Genomic DNA, 18539 nt, shown 5'->3' on the forward strand with positions numbered 1-18539 from the left:
ATTCCTCAATACCCCAAAGATGAATGTTTTCCTTAGACACTGCCTCGAGACGCTCTATTTAGGCAGAGTATATTTCGACTGTTAAGGTTGCGTGGCAACAGTTACCAGTGAAATCATCCCCGGAATATTACGCACGTAATCATACCTTACAAGGGTGAATTCTTGCTCTTAATGTCGATGGTTGTATTTCGTTTTTCTTCCAAAAGATTCTGGAACATTTAGCATTTTTTAAAAAATGATTTCTAATCCCCAGTATTAGGTGTGCGAAAGAAAACCTTCCCTTTTTTCCATTCAGATGTGAAACGCAATCTCTCAGGCGGTCTTCCTCGTTCCTGAGTGATAATTCATGAAAAATCCATTGAATTTTGATTTTAAAATAACTTCTATATACTGTGCAATTGCGATTTTTCGTGTTTTGGGCTAATTTGTGTAAATTTTTTGACTCCCAGAGTTAATTTTCTTTATTTTGTACTGCCGATAATTGGTAATTCCGATAATTCTGTCCCTTGATCATACGTATTATCGGGAATCTACTGTATTATAATTCTCGCTGTCCACATAGTTGACGGTATGCAGTTCGTGCAGCTCTTTGAATTTAACTGATTTCACATTTTATATTTACATTTGTTAGGATATTTATACGTATAATATATTCAACTGTTATGGTAGAGGACGACTCTCGCAAAGACTACCAACTAAACAGCTCCCCGTTATCGGAGTTAACCTGGAACCGTTTGATACATTACTTCGGGCTAGTCTAGTGTCTGCATGAAGTTGCTGATGAAACCCACCCCACCGTCCACAAGAGAGAAAAAAGTGTGATCAGCCTCTTCTGCTACCCCATTTGAGAACAAACAATCAGAAGATAGTGCCTTCCCAATCTTCTGCAGGTAAGACTGAAAATCTACTTCCTCTTGACTCATTTTGCCAATAGAGTGGCTAATCGGTTAGTGTGCGTTGTCGCTCTTCACGGGCAGCTACCTCTATCAAGTCTTCGCCCTTGTGGCTGTAAATGGTTTTACGTTCTCTACCAAGGAGGCCAAAGGTGTTCTCTCCCGCAATCACCATCATTGCTGGCTTTAACAGAGTGCGATAGGAAGACGCCACTCGCAAAGCTCTCCGTCTCTGCGCTTGGCCAAGGTGCTTACGATACACCTCGTTGCCAAGGACATAAAGCAGAGCAGACTGCGTTGCTAAAAAAAGAAAACGTCTGTTGTTAGATATAGGGCCCCCAAAATTCGTCATTAGCCGACTTAAGGCTGAGACTTCTATTGCAGCCTTGCCCGCTACTGCGTTGAAGAAACTCGAAGAAGTTCATCTTTGAGTCGAGCGTTAAACCAAGGTATTTTACCGCTGGTTTGGACTCTATATTCAACTTGTCAATTGATATGGAACGCCGCAGGGCCGAGATTCTCTTTCTCCAGTACAAGATTGAAACAATGAGCAATCATCCACCCGCTTACCTCTCCCACCAATATGCTAAGTCTAATTTGTTCACAGTGCGTGCTACAATGGATGCCGCAACGTCATCTGCATTACCAACCTAGGAGCGGTCTCTCAAGTAATCCCTCAATATCTAGAAGAGAGAACGGCACTGGGAATGAATTTCCTAATGTGCCTAGCATATTTGTCCATCTTACTGAATTGAAGGCATTTCTGACATCAAGCATTATCCGCCGATATCGATAGCTGTGTCTCAGCTCAATGAGCCGCATCCATCATGGATCTTCCTGCTCTGAACCAAAACTACCTTGGGATAAGTTCCCGGCGGAACGGATGGCTTAAGCGAGTCTACTCCTGATGAACTTTTTGAGCACTTTCCCGCCATGTCAAGCATACACAGCGATTGGTATATAGACGATAGTGGCTAGAGAATCACTTCTGCCGTTGATTGCCATTTGTGTGTTCGTAATTCATTTACAAATCGATTTAGAAGATGAGATAACAATTAATTGACGGGATAAGTCGATTATATGTCCTAAAGTTTCTATGTTTCTTTATGTGATCAATTTTCATAGTACATAGTTTAAAGGTTTTGTATAAAATATAACCTTTTTAAAATCGGTTTATTGTCAGTTTGTCCGTCCGTCTGTCTGTCATACTTATTATCTCAGAAACAGTTACTCCTATTGTTGCGAAAAAATGTAGGGACTGTGAGTCGCCTTGCATGCAATGAGTAACATAATTCCATGTAGAGTTTAAGAGGGGTCTTCGTGTAAAAGTACATGAATAATTTCCAAAACTAACATCATTTCTGACATTTAATCCAAAACGGAGCAGTACGATGACTAGAAAATGATCTTTCTTCAAAATCTGGAAAAAAAACAAGAAGCTACCACTATCCGGTGTCTGGGCCTCAACAAACTTCCATACCGATACCTGCTTAAATAATTTATAATAGTATATTACCATATTTATTATAATATATATTTTTAGAAATTGACTGGGAACCGTTCAATTTATCCTAGAATCGTCCAGTTTTTCAGTAATATAGGCTATACTATAGAGCAGGATACTGCCAAGTTTGATGGAAGTCACATCGTTATTAACAAAGCTACAATTGATCAAAGTTGTCACTTCACTTGTACAAATTTATTGCATTCTAAGACTTTGAATCTCAGTATTGTACTAAAGTAAATAGTCTGGCATACTAAATGCATAAACATTAGGAGCAATAGCAAATAGGAAAAATGTCCACCCATATTCAGTTTCTGGTTTCCTGCCTTGTTTATATTTATCGGCAGACATTATTTAACATATGTCAACATTTCGGAGCCAGGTACTGTTCTCATCAGTATGTTTCAATCTAGAATAATGATTATCAATGCCTACCAGTAGACTCAGACTGTGAATGAGTACCTGAGTCAAATCAGGATAATAATCTCTGTCGAGCGCAGTGCTGACCACATTGTCTCCTACACTGTACTGTTTCAAGGCCCTGATTGGTTTGGATTGGATTGCTACGCCAACGATTATTAATTATTAAATGCAGCCGGAAATGGGGCTGTAAGATAAAATCTGAGGGGACTAAAGTAAATTGTTCGGATCGCTTGGTGGTTAAGGTCGCAACGGAAGTTCCCGGTCCAAATCACATTGGTGGCATAGGGATTTGTATGGTGGCTAGATGTGGGATACCTATCAACTCAGTTTTGAGTTTAAAAGTCTCAACCGATCCAATCGCCTCCTAATGTATCTTTACCGTCTTAAAATGAAGTACTCTAACATATTTGAAGCCGTACAAAAGTAATAGTAAGTAGCTTTATATGCTTCGATATAAACCAATCCAATTTTAGCCTCCTTAAGTATTAAAGAGAAACAATGAAAACACGGGACTTGCTTATCAGTGGCACGCCTAGATAATCTCTTTAAGTAATTTATGCAATATGATTGCTCATTCCAACAATGACCGATATTTTTCTTTTAAAATTTTCCTATTTCATTGTTAGTAATTAGCATTTGGTTTGTTGTTTTAAAGCCCGTGGTGTTGTTTTAAAGCTAGTTTGTTATTTTAAATCGTAGTAGAGTAAAAAAAATATAACAAATGGAATGTGCCATAAATCTGGCTTAATTTATATTCCATTTGAGTTGATAATGGTATATTATTATATTCAAGAGGTTTATCAAGTAAATAGTATAGTACTATCAAGTCAAGTATTTTTTTTGTTTTTATTTCAACGCGAATTTAAAATAGAAAGCATTGTTTTTGCCGACGACAGAGCGGTTCTCCAAAATTGCACGCTGTTTTCTCCAAAAATTGAACAAAAGATGAATATCAATAAAACCAAGGTTCTCTGTCATTGCACTCATCATATTAATGGGTAGAATATCAAAAGTGTCGAGCAGTTTGTAAACTAGAAAGCATCGTTTCTGCGGAGGACGACCCCAAACTCAATGCTTTAACACTTAACATGTGTACGGAGCTCCTGTCGTCAAAGTTGTCTACCAAGCTGAAGACCCCATGGTTTTCTTAGGTTTTCTCTATTGTTTGCGTTGGAGGGTTACCAAAAATATTTTTTTTAAAGCACAAATTATGGTACAGGGCTTCTTCTTTTTCTTCAGCCTTTGTCCCGTTCACAAGCGGGGTCGGCACGTCGTGATCGGCTTCGCCATTTGGCTCTATCGAATGCCTGATTTGGGTGCAATCTCGAGGCTTTCAAATCCCCATCCAGCGTATCAAGCCACCGTTGCTTAGGTCTGCCTTTTGGTCGTTTACCATCGACTTCGATGTTCAGACCAATCTTGGCAAGTGAATTCTCGTTTGCACGAATTGCGTGACCATACCATCGAAGACGCCTCTCTCGCAACTTTTCCACGATCGGTGCAACCCCATAACGATCGCGGATATCCTCATTTCGGATGTGATCTAAACGTGTGACGCCACTAGTCCAACGTAGCATCTTCGTCTCCATTACCGCAAGACGCCGTTCATTGTCTTTTATGGTTGGCCAACACTCCGAACCATAGAGAGCGACTGGACGGACGACATTGCGGTAAATTTTAGATTTGAGACGTTCGTTGATACGTCGATCACAAAGGGCACCAGTTGTGGAACGCTACTTCATCCATTATGGTACAGGGCTATTTATAGAATATTACTTTTTAACTAATTTGGTGCGATTGAGCAATTGATTGAACATCTCTTCCCAAAGGGAGTGGTCGAGAATTTAGATTCAAGAAAGTTCAGTCTTGAACAATAAGAATAATAGTTTGAGACAGGTATGATTAGTTAAATGTGAAAACGTTGCTATGAAGTCTGCCGATTAACTTTGTGGTATATCAGCTAATAACATACGCTAACCCACCGCGCGACATCTTACTTTATTCAGCTGAAACTCTACTTCAATTTATAGTATTCAACTGAAATTGAATTCGGGTATCATCTTTCTCGCTTACCGAGGGGCAGATTCTCTGTTGATATACACGCACCTACGTGTCCGGATAACTTAGTGATTAGAACGTTGTCGTAGTCGAAGATTCCGCTTCAAATCTCGTTGGTGCCAGAGCAATTTGTATCACGACTGCGTATGGGATACCAGTCGAGACTCAGCTGTGAATGAGTACCTAAGTGAAATCAGGGTAATAATCATTATCATAATTGTTGGAAGTTTGCAAATCTTCGAGCAAAATTAACTACATCATTGTTTGTAAAATAAATATGGTTGTCATTCACTCCTTGTTTGGGGTATAGCGCCTTAGCCACATCTACGCGCCATAAATAATAAGCTTACGGTCTGCATTTCAGTTACATAAAATTCTGAAAGCGATGAAGTCATTGAACGTATTCTTGACATAATTGTGGATTCTGAAATATAAGCAACGGATTTGTAAAGATGCTTAATAAACAATGAAAATCGCTGGAGAGAAATCTTACAAATATAGTGAATGAAACAGAGCAAGAAGCCTCCTTCTTACACAGGAGATTCAATTCCCAGCATATTCTTTAAAAATTTTTGGAAACTGAAAAGTTTTGCACATGTTCAACCGCGACGGGAGTTGCACCAGCAAAATTACGTACATAAGGGCTGGCTAGTGTTAGTGTCGTATATGTGCTGCAGTGCAATGGTGTGCGCCCACGTGGCTGCGAGTTGTTGCGAGCACATGACAGCATCTACCATAATAGCAGACATTGCACAGCTACTTATGGCTTCCCACATTGCAGCGGGAACCACACCAAATCTTCCTTAAACATTCATTTCGGATTAATAGTAAAGGATCTTAATGGAATGGGCACTAAGTGAATGATGCTCCAAAATTCCTCTGTAGGGAGCTTGGTGGAAGCAAACACGTGCAGCATTCTCGACAATAGATCTATGTTTGTCCTCCTAGGAAGTAGGATAGGATATCAATCAATATTTCCGTCGCATCCGTTTCCTGTTGGGATAAAATGATGAAAAACACTCAAGAAAATCATCTAGGCAACATCGATAGACTGATACCCGTCCCTACCCGAAAGGTGCACAATGAGATTCTGTGCCTATTTGCTGCTTAAATTGTTGTGTATAGTCTTCTTGTGACTGCTTGCTGTGTACAGTTTTCTTGTCACTGTTTGAATTTTTAACTTCTGTAATGTTGGTTGTCTTACGAGCGGCATCGTCTATGGTACATTTTTCAGTTAGCAGCACTTCGCAATGATAACCGTTCAGTTCTGATCCAGGAAGTTTTGGAGGATTAGAGCAGCCGCACACAACTAAACGGAACAGCATGATCTTTAATGCAATTTTGGCTTCAGGAAGTGCTATCGAGTTTTAACCCGCAAAAGATGGATCTTTTATGTCACGATTTTGGTCGAGAATTGGATCTTTGTTGCGCGAAATGAGAAAAGACACGATTTCAAAACGATGATTTTTTTATTTTTCTCCAATACATGTGTTATCTTTTTACGAATGTTTTTTTTTTCAATTTTCCGCCAATGATTGGAAATTATCATGTACCTTACGCCAGGTTTTGAATAAAAGGTCCTGAACTGTTGTACGCGAATCAACTTCAACAAATGCCTTGATGTTAACATCCCGAACCTAACCCTTGCGTTCGGCATCCTGAAGATTCGTAACTACGACTTTTTTCAAACTGCAAGAACGCTTATGGTTCCTTCAACAAACCCAGCGTAAATATCCCAGGCAGTTTCCACTGCACTCATTTTTTAAGCATTGATCAATAGTTTCATTGGGAAAGAAAAAAGTTCAGGGGCTAGCTCGGTTCCCATCGTACCAGTATACCCCTGGTAAGGTTTCGTGACCGAAGCCACTTCAGATGAGTCCCCCTGCAGACTCGGGTCTGATCGCCCTTGCTAGGCCTTGGAGCATTTGCCTACTGCATCACGACCGGCAAGCCAATGTGATACAGTGTTTCCTGGTGCCACCTCGTGGAGGTTCTTCTGGGCCACTTGGTTTTGGTTCAGCCGACACGGTTGCCGCCCAGTCTTCCTCCCCTCTACCTCGGAGCACCATGTTTTTGGGGCAATCATAACTTCTCTGTATATTTTCTCTTATCATTAACTACCATCTATCTCCAGTACCAAGGTATGGTCGAGAAACGGTATCGAAGGCCAAGGAAGAGAACTTTGTTCCTCTTTTTTCGAGCAATAATCTGACTCTTCAAATTCCTTGATTATTGGAAACTGTGACCAATTGCTCTAGTGAAAAGAAAAATCGAGAAGAATCCTTATTTTTAGTAATATATATGAATCGAAAGGGTACCCTCATGTCAACATTGAGTGGTGCTTCATAATTTGCCTGCTAAAATCTTATAAGCCATAAGTTTGAAGATAAAAAGGCAGATGGGGTTGCTGAGTAAATTGTACAATTTAGGTCCAATTAGTCTTCACGAATCTAGTTAGATGGCCAATATCAATAGCAAACTATCTATACAATTTGTCAGCCTTGCAAGCTATCTAAATTAAATAGAAACAAACTTCAAAAAGATGGCAATGTAGTCCTCTAAATGGCAGTCATTTGGTTTTATTTATTCTAAGCGATTCACATCACCATTTGGTGTTGTAGACGCAAAATTTTGTAAATTATACAAATTGCATAGCAGTCTCGCAGAGAGATAAAGTCATTGACTATCGAAACTTATTGAATGAAGAACCTGTATGGCGTTGATATAGGCAGATTCCACTCATTCACTTCAAGTTTATACCCCAGTGGTCTAGTATTGGTTCTTCCAAGGTATACATGGTATATCCCAAAAACTCAAACTACTTTGGAGTTAGTTCCGCTCGAATCACTTAGCTCTGATTTCTCTGCAGCCTGAAAAATATGAAGAAATCAATTTAGTCCAAAGTTGAAATAATCAAAAATGGTACTAACCATGAAATATCATTTTTTCTTTCTTTCATTTTTCATCAAAAAGCAGGAAGACGATTATGAAGAGAAAGAGGAGGATTTAGTGCAATTAGATGACGACGATGACATACCAGATGCCTTAGAGAAAGGCAAAGAAAGTAATGCTAAAGATAGCAAGGATAGTCGGAATGAGACCAATGTGCCTGAGTCGGAGATTTATGAGCCTGAGTTCCCAACGGCTGAGCCACCTGATGATGACGAAGATGATGAAAATGAAGAAGAGAGGGAGAAAATTGAAGATAATCGCGAGGAAAGTACGGATGAAACAGCTGGCCAAGTGGTATATGGTTGTGAACCTGAAAACAAGGGGGACAATGAGGCATCAAATGAGGAGGAAGGAAAAGAAGAAGCAGACGAACAAACGGAAAATTCAGAAACTAGTGAAAATAAAAACAGGAAAGCAGGACATGAAGATGAAGGTGATGATAACATCGCTAAAGAGAAAGCTGTTAGCACTGTGGAGAAATCAAAGAGAAGGAAGGGGAAAGGAAAAGGCGTGCTCGAGCTTTACGATGATAGTGATTGGGAAGAATGGAATATTGAGAAAACAGAGTTTATTCCTATGCCACCCGGTGAACCACAGACTAAACCTGATATTCACTCGAGTAAAAACAATTCTGACAAAGACAACAGCGGCGGTACACCTGAACGAGATGTTGGCGATGCGACAAAAGATCATCAAAGTGATTCTGAGAAGGGTGGTCATACTCCAGAAAAAGAGGCGGATGCAGCACTGGAAACAGATATCAACACTCAAGAAGATAGTAGCCAAGCTGCGGAAGATGGAGGTTGCACACCAGAATTAGACGAAGCGAAGCTACAGCTACTTAAGAAGCAGACCGAAAATATAAGCGAGGAGGAAGAACAAGAAAGGTCGTATACTCCCTGTTTAGATGAGAAAACGGAGCACGACGAAGCGAACGGCGAAGGTGGGGATCACGACACGTCGCATTCTGATGAAAAGGACAAAGCAGATGAAAGTCGCGGCGATGTATCTACAAGCGTAATAGATGGCTTGGAAATGGAGTTAATATCGGAGGAGGATGAAGATATGCTGAATGATGAGCAAAACAAAACTAGCAGCGGACAAAGTAAAGGCGATGAGAGAAATAAGAAATCTGAGGAAATTGGTGGTAAACGTTCAAGAAAAGAACAATTCAAGAAAATTAGTAAAAGCACGAAAGAGCGCAACTATCGTGACAAAGATAATCGTGGACGTCCGAAAAAGCGTTCAAGATCAAAGTCACGATCGCGGTCCCGATCAAATTCCAGAGGCAAGGAAAATCGTAACCGCCAAAGAGGTGGCGCAAGGCGAAACAGACGCAAAGAAATCGAAAGATATAATGTACGAAACGTTATCGGTCAGCCAAGAACATATAAAGATCGATACGGTCGTGATACATCTCGCCCACCACGTTCCCGTTCTAGATCGCGGTCAAGGAGTTTTCGTCGTCTTCGAACTAAATCTCGTACTAGATCGGTTTCACCAAGAAATGAACGACGCAGCTTTTCAATGTCACCGACACCCGTATCAGCAGGTCGTTTATCTCCCCGGCGCTTATCACCCAGGCGTATTTCACCGCCAGCCCGTCGTTTATCACCTCGGAGACGAGGGTATTCCCCAAGGCGATCAAGGTCGAGATCACGCCGTAGATCACGATCGTTGCGAAGATCTTCTCTTCCTAGACGACGTTCGCGCACCCCACTGCGACTTCGATCGCGATCTCCTTCTATTGGACGACCGAACAGTCGACGGAATCAGCGATTGAGGCGTCGAATTTCATCTCACAGTGGTTCACATTCTCGATCATGTTCTCGTTCTCTTTCAAAATATGGATCACGGTCGCGATCTCCAGCAATCAGAAGTCCTCGACGGAGTCACTCCAGGAGTCCCCTACGACACAAAAACAAAGGTAAACGATCAAAAGACCGAAGGAAGAAACGTACCAAAAAACGGCCTGTATCTATGAGTCCCGCATCTCCTCCAGTGAAGCATGCTGAACGAGCTGCCGTTCCGGCTCGCAAAAAGAAGAAACGTGTGCGGTCAAAATCACCGGTGATGGATGAAGATAGATGGTCTCAAAGTCCTGAACCTATGGCAGATGCAGCTATGATGGCTTCCCAACCCAACGATTCCTCTTGGACTCCTCCGCTAATTGGATCAAATAACGATAACTTGACCGTCATATTGAAAAACAAAAATGCTGCAGTGAATGGGAATAATAGAAAAAAACGTGAAAGAAAGAAGAAAGGCGAGAAGCGAAGAGAGATTATAAGCAGGAAAGAAAAGCGTAGACAACGCAGCGAAATGCGAGAAAGCCCCGTTGCTCCTTCAAAAGAAGTTTTTGCATCTGGAAACAACATCCTAGTTAGCGTGAGTTTTAATAAAGATAATAATCCACCACCTCCAACACAAACGACGGTAGTCACACTGCCTCCTACTAGAGAAGAGATCATTTCGAAGCGTCGTTCAGTTGAACGCCAAGGACGTAAACAGAAAAAATCTAAGGAAAAAGCTCAGCGGCGTCGAAAGAAGGTAGATGCAAAACCTGTGGCTATAATCGATTTAGATCGCTCACCATTCCAAGTTATCGCTCAGTCACCGCGAGATATAATCGTTCTAACCGATGAAAGTGATAGGGAAGGTGACGAGGAAGGAAACAATAAGCGAAAGGCCATCAACAATGGCATGGACATGGGCCAAAACGACCGAGCGCTTGATGATATGCAATTGAATAACATGGACAAAACAGTTGAAATGCAACGACCCAATACAATGGAGGAAGAAGAATCCTTCGAGATGCAACAACTCGGCCCGAAAACACCACCTGATCCACCATCCACCATTAAATTTTCTCTGGCGAAAACAAAGCAAATTAAAGTTAGAAATCCTTTGCATGACGAGCAAGAAGAAATGCAAGAACAAGCAGAAGCAGAACATCCTGATGATCAGATGCAAATGCATCCAGCGAATAAGATCGGGCCAAATACTCCGCCTGAGTCTGGACCCTGCTCGCCAGACGCATATGATCCCTTTGATCCGACTAAGTCTCCCTCAATGTCTCCTTCACATTCTCCAGCACCACCACAGGATTCGGCGCCAGATGATACAAATGAAAAGATTTCTCATGTTCAAGAAACCAATGCAGTCGAAGCGCGACCAGCAACTATGACTCAAGAGAAAAACTTAAATCCAGTTGATCTGGTGATGGCATTAATAAACACAAAAGCGTCAATGTCCCAGCAAGAAATGATGAATATGAATGCCGATTCAGGAGGATATACAATGAAAGCAGATGGAGCCGAGAGCATGAATATGGTCGGTGACGAAAACAACGCCCCTTGCGGTAAGAATATTACAGTGCTTTCGAATGTGCTAATATCCAAGCCCCAAAATCGAACAAATCAAATGTTAGCGTCGAGTCCTCCAATCTCGAAATCGCAATCGCAAAATCTCAACAAACTGCCTAAGCAGCCAACGAATCGGCAAAATGGCGGAGCAGGTATTTCGAATGATGATATGGGTATCGGTACTGCCGGTAGTAATGATCCTGAATCGCCGTATTCTCCTGGCTCTGCAGATTATGAAGATCTTTTCGAACCACCACCACCAACAATAGATAATTCTATTTCATTAGCACAACTTGCACATAATCGCAAAGCAAACAAAGCTGAAATTTTTGATAACTTGTTTGGTAGCACATCTCCGGCGGATCGAGCACGGGTGTCAAATTTCACTCGTCGAAAGTCTGGAAAGTCTACGAAAAAGACATCGGTAAAAGGTGGGTCAACAAAAGTATATTTTATTGTATAATTTTTTCCACAGATAATTCAGGTAACAATGCTTCCTGGTCATTCCGATCAGTTCTCTTCTGGTGAAATATCTTTTTTTTTTTCTATGAGGGCCAAATTCACAATTTAGGTCAACAGAAAAGCTGAGAGTTGCATTTTTAGTTTATTGAAAACATGCGGCCTCTTAATGGAGTGATTTGCTCACATTGAACCAAGTTGATGCGTATAACTCATATAAATTTATAAACGCTGTTGCATAGACTAAGCATCAATTTGAATTTTTCGGATACCACAATGGTAATACTTATTAATTGTATAAAATTTATAATCTTAGGCAGCCCAGAATTTTGATTGGAGAATAGCAATGAAATTGTCTGTGAATTTACAAAAGTTTTGTCGATAAAGAAATGAAGACAATACCAGAGACGCAACTTCGACATAAAATCAATTTAAATTTCTGGTATTGAATCTTTTATCTGCATATGAAGGTAGAAGGGCTTTTCAGGCTGTAATGAATACCATTCTAGATTTGACGTAACTCGATTCACAGCGCCGGTAGGCTTCAAACTGTAATTGTGTTTCAATCCTCTATTTAAACATCATTTTATTGTTTATCTTATGGATCATCGAAGTACTGGAGGAATTAGCAAAGTTGTCCAATTATGGCCATCTGACAGATATCACCTTTAATTCGAATTCTATGGAATTCTCTCAATTGATTTGGTAAACTTGGATAGACATGTTGGTAGAAGAATTGTAATTATCAGTAAATATGGCAACCTTGATGTAGAAAACAAGAACGTACAATTTTTTTAAAAACGAAATTTGATGATTACTTTTCATGTCTATATCTGCTCAAATTACGTTGATAATAATATATTTTTCGAAACCAGAGTTGCATTCTAGAACCATAAAAATTTGCAATAATATAAACCATAATATTGAGCACCTTACTGGAAATGATTAACTAAGTTGTCCTTTCCACGTAAATTTAATATGCCTTTAGACTTCATATAAATATAGAATGTCAGTATCATAGAAATACTCAAAACATCCAGGGGTATCTGGTCCGTATCCCAGCGAAGTTTTTGATTTGATATTGCCTCAGTCCAGAGTACTTCAATGACACGATGCAGACATAAATTGATGGAAACATGAATCTTTTCTCTTGTTTCGGACAGTTTCGACGGACGTCTCATTTGCGCTCAATGTCAGCAAACTTTTCCCGTTAGTCAATTTCTCTCACAAGGATCTTGGGGTGATGTTTGACAGGAAGCTTCGATTCGACCTGCAGATCTCTAATTGACATATGTGCCTTTTGCAAACTAACACAAGCTTAAATATCGGCTGCAAGTCGTTTGACCTTATTCTGTGATACATTAAAAAGAAAGTACCTTTTTTTTGTAAGTTTCTTTTGATTTTTCTCGGTATATTGTACATTTGAATAAATAAATAAAGGGTGGAGGTCACACCATATAGTATCACAGGGAGAACATTGGTGCCGCAAAATCCCAACTTGATCTTTGTGTTGGCAATGCTGCTTTTCCTTTAGCATCCGTTTCCCCAGTATCTTTCAGAGTTGCTCATGTTTCATTTTCTTCTATAATGAACGTTTCCATATCACTTGACAAGATTGCGTTATGAGGCTTCTAAAATAAACACAGTCTTCTTTTTCTTTAGCCTTTGTCCCGTTCACAAGTAGGGTCGGCTCGTCGTGATCGGTTTCATTATTTTGCTCTCAAATACCTGATCTGGATGCAATTGCGAAGCTTTCAAATTCCCATCCTGCGTTTCAAGCTGCCGTTGATTCGGCCGACCCTTTGGTTGCTAACCATCGACTTTATTGTCCAAACCAATCTTGGCCAGTGAATTCTTTTTAGCCCGTGACCAGATCATCAAAGCCCTCTCTTTAGGAATTTTTCCACGATCGGTGCAACTCCATATCGATTGCGGATATCCTCATTATGGACGCAAGGCATGTTATACCACTAGTCGAACGTAGCATCTTCCTCATGAATACCGCAAGACGCGGTTCATTGTCTTTTATAGCCGGACAACACTCAGAACCATATACGGCGACACGGTGAACGACATTTCGGGACACTTGAGACATCCGCTGATACGTCTATCACAAAAAACACCGGTTAAGGAACGGCATTTCATCCAGGATGCATTAATGCGTGAAGCAATTTCATAACGCCATTCTCCATTGGCTGATAATATTGACCCAACATATTTAAATCGCTCAGTTATTTGCAGGTCTCTGCAACTGACAGTGATAGTGCTTGTTTCATGAGGATCGGTCGTCAGAAATTCAGTTTTATTCAGATTCAATCTGAGATCGCTTGATTCACGGGTATTTGCACAGTTACGTGGGTACCTGTCTCGTGGACTTCATCCCACGGCCTTCTTAAGACACGGCGTGATTTCGTGACCACAATCAGAGTCGCTTGGGATAAGCACAACGGCACCAGTCTATACTGAGTGCATAGCAAATTTCTACCAAACTATGGAGTACGGCACCCGTATTTAAAAGCAACACCACGTTTGAGGCCTGAAGGTCTCTGTTCGCTTGAACGCAACCACAACCTCGATGAAACTTCCACTAGGTGGCCAACCGCAACAACCGAGATGAACGCACATGCCACAGGAATTCTCCTGGAAATATGAATTCAGAGGCTACCCCGGGTCCCATGGTACCAGTATACCTCTGGTAAGGTTTTGTGACCTACTGTCACTTCAGATGAGTTTCCGTGCAGGCTCGGGTCATCGCGATGATTAAGTTTTTGGAGCATTCGCCTACTGCATCACGGCCAGCAAACCAATGTGGTATAGCGTCTCCCGGTGCTCACTATGGAGGTTCTCCTCGGTCACTTGGTTTGGTCGTCAAGGTTGCTGCCCCGTCTTCCTCACCGCCACCTCGCTCATTATGCTCTCCAAACTCTTTTCCCTCATGGCAGCTGTTGCCATCTGCCTTTTCACCCATATGACCATTAAGGTCGCCTGCAATGATGATATAACCATCAGCAGGCATCTTTCTCGGCATCAGACCGACCTGTCTGTGGTGCGTACGGTGCGGTGAAGAAGTGGATAGTGTGATCAGCTGATATAAAGGTAAACATCATCAGCCGGCCATCAAATCGTTCGACTTCTTTAATGGCAGCATAGAAACCCTCTGCGATGGCAACGCCAACATCGTATTGAGTGCGGGGGCTACCAAAATATAATTTTCTAGTCATGTTTACCGCATTTGTGTTCTATGTCGCAGTTTCTAGCACCAGATCATGGGGTTGTTTGTAAGGGGGGGGGGGGGGGGGGGGGGGGGGGGGTTGGGGTTCCGAAGGGCTCTTCTGAGTTTCGCCGTCTGTCCAGTGAAGTTGCGAATATTTAGTGTGCATACATGAATTTGTTTTGCTCGGAGTAACTTACGTCCTGATGCCATCCTTGCGTCAAGAACCCTTGCCGATTTCTCGACAGGACCGTACTCATCCATTTTCTTGGTCGGCTTGTCGCGAGACCGGATTCACTACAAAAAATGTTTTTCTCTTTCAGATCAAAGCCTTTTCGATTGTTGCCTTGCCAGTTGAAGGGGTCGACTTTCAATCGCTTGCCACCATGCGAATGAGAAACGACAACTCTTTAGATTTTCTTTGCATTAATGAGGAAGCATTTGTCGAACTTTTTCGTTTTTCAACCTCCTGCATTTAACTAACTAATTAATTATAACCTCTATGCATCAGAGCATGTTCTCTTTACACGCTTTCGAATTTTTGATTAGTTCAGGGTTATAATTTCATTCTCTGTTGAAAGTTTCGATCCACCTTCGCTTGCTGATGATAACTTGCTTAACGAAGAGTTTATATCTGGTGAATTCCCTAAGCAGGAATGCAGTAGCACCCCTGCCTGCCTATGGTTAAACTTTTATCGATCAAGATTTTCATTTCGTTCTGCAGAAGATCTGCACATCACAGTCGACCGGTATACGACAACCAGTCACGATACAAATCTCGTTATATTCTTAGCGAATTCTAAACAATTAAGTTCATATTTAGAATTCAACTGGCCTCGTCTTTTTTTCTACCATAGATATTGCCGTTATAGACTTTCCGGGATCATCCTTATCAATACGGAGTAAGTGACCCGTCCACCCCGACCTGTTGAGCCGGATTTTATTCATAACCAGAGGGCCATGATATCGCTCATAGATTTCATCGTTATCCAGGCTACGAAATTGTGCATCCTCATGTAGGGGACCAAAAATTCTTCGGAGGATTCTTCTCTCGAACGCGGTTAAGAGTTCGCAATTTTTCTTGCTAGGAACCCAAGTCTTCGAGAAATATATAAGGACTGCCAAGATCATAGTCTTGTACAGTAAAAGCTTTGACCCCATGGTGAGACGTTTCGACCGTGCGCGTATTTCATCATCATAACTGTTATCGGTTGTGATTTTCGACACTAGATAGGAGAAATTTTCAACGGTCTCAAAGTTGTAGTCTCCTATCATCATTGTTTTTGTTTGACCGGTGCGATTCGATGTTGTATGTTCTTTAGTTTCTGGCACTGATGTACTTCATCTTGCCTTCATTAATGTGCAGCTCAAGATCTCACGCCGCCTGCTCGATTTGGATGAAGATAGTTTGTACATCTCGGGTTGTTCTTCCTATGATGTCAATATCGTCAGCGTAAGCCAGTAGTTGGATGGACTTGAAGAGGATGGTGCCTCTCGCATTCATCTTCTTCGCGAATCACTTTCTTCAGGGCCAGGTTAAAAAGGACGCATGATAGAGCATCCTCTTGTCTTAGATCGTTATTGATGTTGAATGGTCTCGAGAGTGATCTCGGTTATTTTAGACTTTCGCTTGTTAAAAAAAAAAACAGATGGTTGAATCTACGGAGAATCAGTGGCAGGTTCATGAGTTTGTTCTCTTCTGGCCTTTGTCTTGTAAGGACCTCTGGAGCATCCCTACATTTAAACCAGCAGTAATCAGCAAGCATTGCTTCATTCCAGCGTCCCAGATATCTCCGTTCCATCATGGAAATATCTTGATAGAAGCTTTCGCATTTCTCTTCGCTGCAGCTGCACAATTAGGCCGAAATGGAGGTGGGAGTGGATAAAATAGATTTTTAAGGGCATGTTACATTCGAGTTGATAGTATTTTTGTAGGAGTTGTGATCATCTGATTGTTATCATCCCTTTTATTCCCTAAAAACCCATGAAAAACTCCTTTGAGAGCATCTTAAACTTCCTTTCCTCTCTCTCTCTTCTAAAACTAAGTCGAAGGTGGGATCCTTCATCAGTTGACGAATTTGGAGACCAACAAAGATGCTTTCTTTGATTTTTGCAGCACTTAATCTTGGAAATTTTCCCCTCAAGTATTTAAAAGCTTGTGCAAGGGCATCCTTTAGATCCACGAGTGGCTTGGCAACGACATTTTTCTCAGAAGTGTTGCAGGCCACTCTGCTTGAATTTAATCTGAATTCCTGACCCTACCATCCCACATAACATAAAAAACAACAGTATATAGTGTACCCTAATTGCATGCCTAGGAGTATAGCAATCATTTTTAGATCGCCACAGATTTTCTACTTATGTTCAACATATTTGATTGAGTCGGGGAGGGCTGTCATACTTGCATAAGCCTCCTTCATATGAAGTGCATGACCAATAGGAATGAAAGCAAGACGGTTCCCATTATGAGGCAACACAGCTTAAAAATTAAGCTTGGAGGAGTCTATGAATAGTCTTCATTCAGTTGGATCATGGTCCAAATTCAAACTTTTCATTAAACCATTGATGCCACAACAAGACACCAATTTTTTTTCTTCTCAAAACAAGGAAACAGATCTCATGGACGTTTTCTGTAGGTGAAGACTCTGACATCATTTTGCAGAAGATTTCATTGATGTAATCTTGATCCTAGAAGCTCCGTCTTCTCTTGTGACAAATCAAGATTTTGAATCAGATCACTCCCACTGGTTCAATTTGCTTGGTTGATCATCCTTTTCTTTGAAGTTCTAACTCATGAATTTCGAATGAAGTAGGAATTGGTAAGCTATCTGAATGCGAAATCGGTCGAATAGCAGATGGAAAATCTGGGTATTTTACTGTCCTAATTTTTTCATTGACAATCCTGCTTTTATAGCCGGAGTTAAGTAAAAATAGCAATCGTCTAAATGGTTTGTAGGCTACCGCTAAACCATAGGTACAGCAAAAGCCAATGGATCTTTTTTTGCCTTTCAGCCATTCTTATAATATTACTGAACATGAATTACAACCAACAGCCCAAGACTTATCCTGGTCCTATACCTTCATAGCAAAATAATTGTGATAGTCAGTCTTCACCAAAAGCGTCAAATTGCATTTCTGTGAAGAAAGCGTTATTCATCCACAAATGTAACAAAAATTGTTGCTTGAATTTACGCATTTTCATGACATGTTGATGTGACTGTTTTTTATTAGGTTGTTGCAAATGAAATGGCCGTTTTGGTATTAAAATTTAAAACGACTGTAAAGCTTACAAAAATTAATTTTTTTGATCACAATAGGTGCCAGTTGATTCAAAATACTTCTCCCGACGAGATTCAAGAGCTGTATGCCAGTTTCGTAGAAATCCTACTGTCGAGTGTTGATAAATTCGTCGAAGGCAATTTTGACAGCCTCTTCGTTCCTAAATTGTTTTTTCCGCCAAAAAATGATCTAAATGCTTAAAAAAGTGGTAGTCGGTTGGGGAAAGGTGTATGAGGCAGAGTCTCATATTGCAATTCGTTCAACTTTTGGACCGTTGTTCTCGATACATGAGGTCGTGCATTGCCGTGAAGGAGTATCACACCATCTCTGTTGACAAATCTCGGCCGTTGAATACTCAATTTTTGGAGTATTTGCTCGAGTTGGGCACAGTATTT

General features: G+C 40.9%; 1 protein-coding gene across 2 annotated transcripts in view; it reads left to right on the forward strand.

Moving 5' to 3' along the window:
- Positions 1 to 18539, forward strand: part of LOC119659052 (serine/arginine repetitive matrix protein 2) — a 44397-nt gene that overhangs the window by 18930 nt on the left and 6928 nt on the right. Inside the window, exon 3 of one of the 2 annotated variants that reach the window (XM_038066959.1) lies at positions 7852 to 11626. In XM_038066959.1, coding sequence (XP_037922887.1) covers positions 7852 to 11626 — 3775 coding nt within the window. The remainder of the gene's footprint in view (positions 1 to 7851; positions 11627 to 18539) is intronic. The other variant, XM_038066960.1, reaches the window with a different exon arrangement.

Source organism: Hermetia illucens, chromosome 6 (genome assembly GCF_905115235.1).
Source record: "Hermetia illucens chromosome 6, iHerIll2.2.curated.20191125, whole genome shotgun sequence".
Taxonomy (NCBI): Eukaryota; Metazoa; Arthropoda; class Insecta; order Diptera; family Stratiomyidae; genus Hermetia; species Hermetia illucens.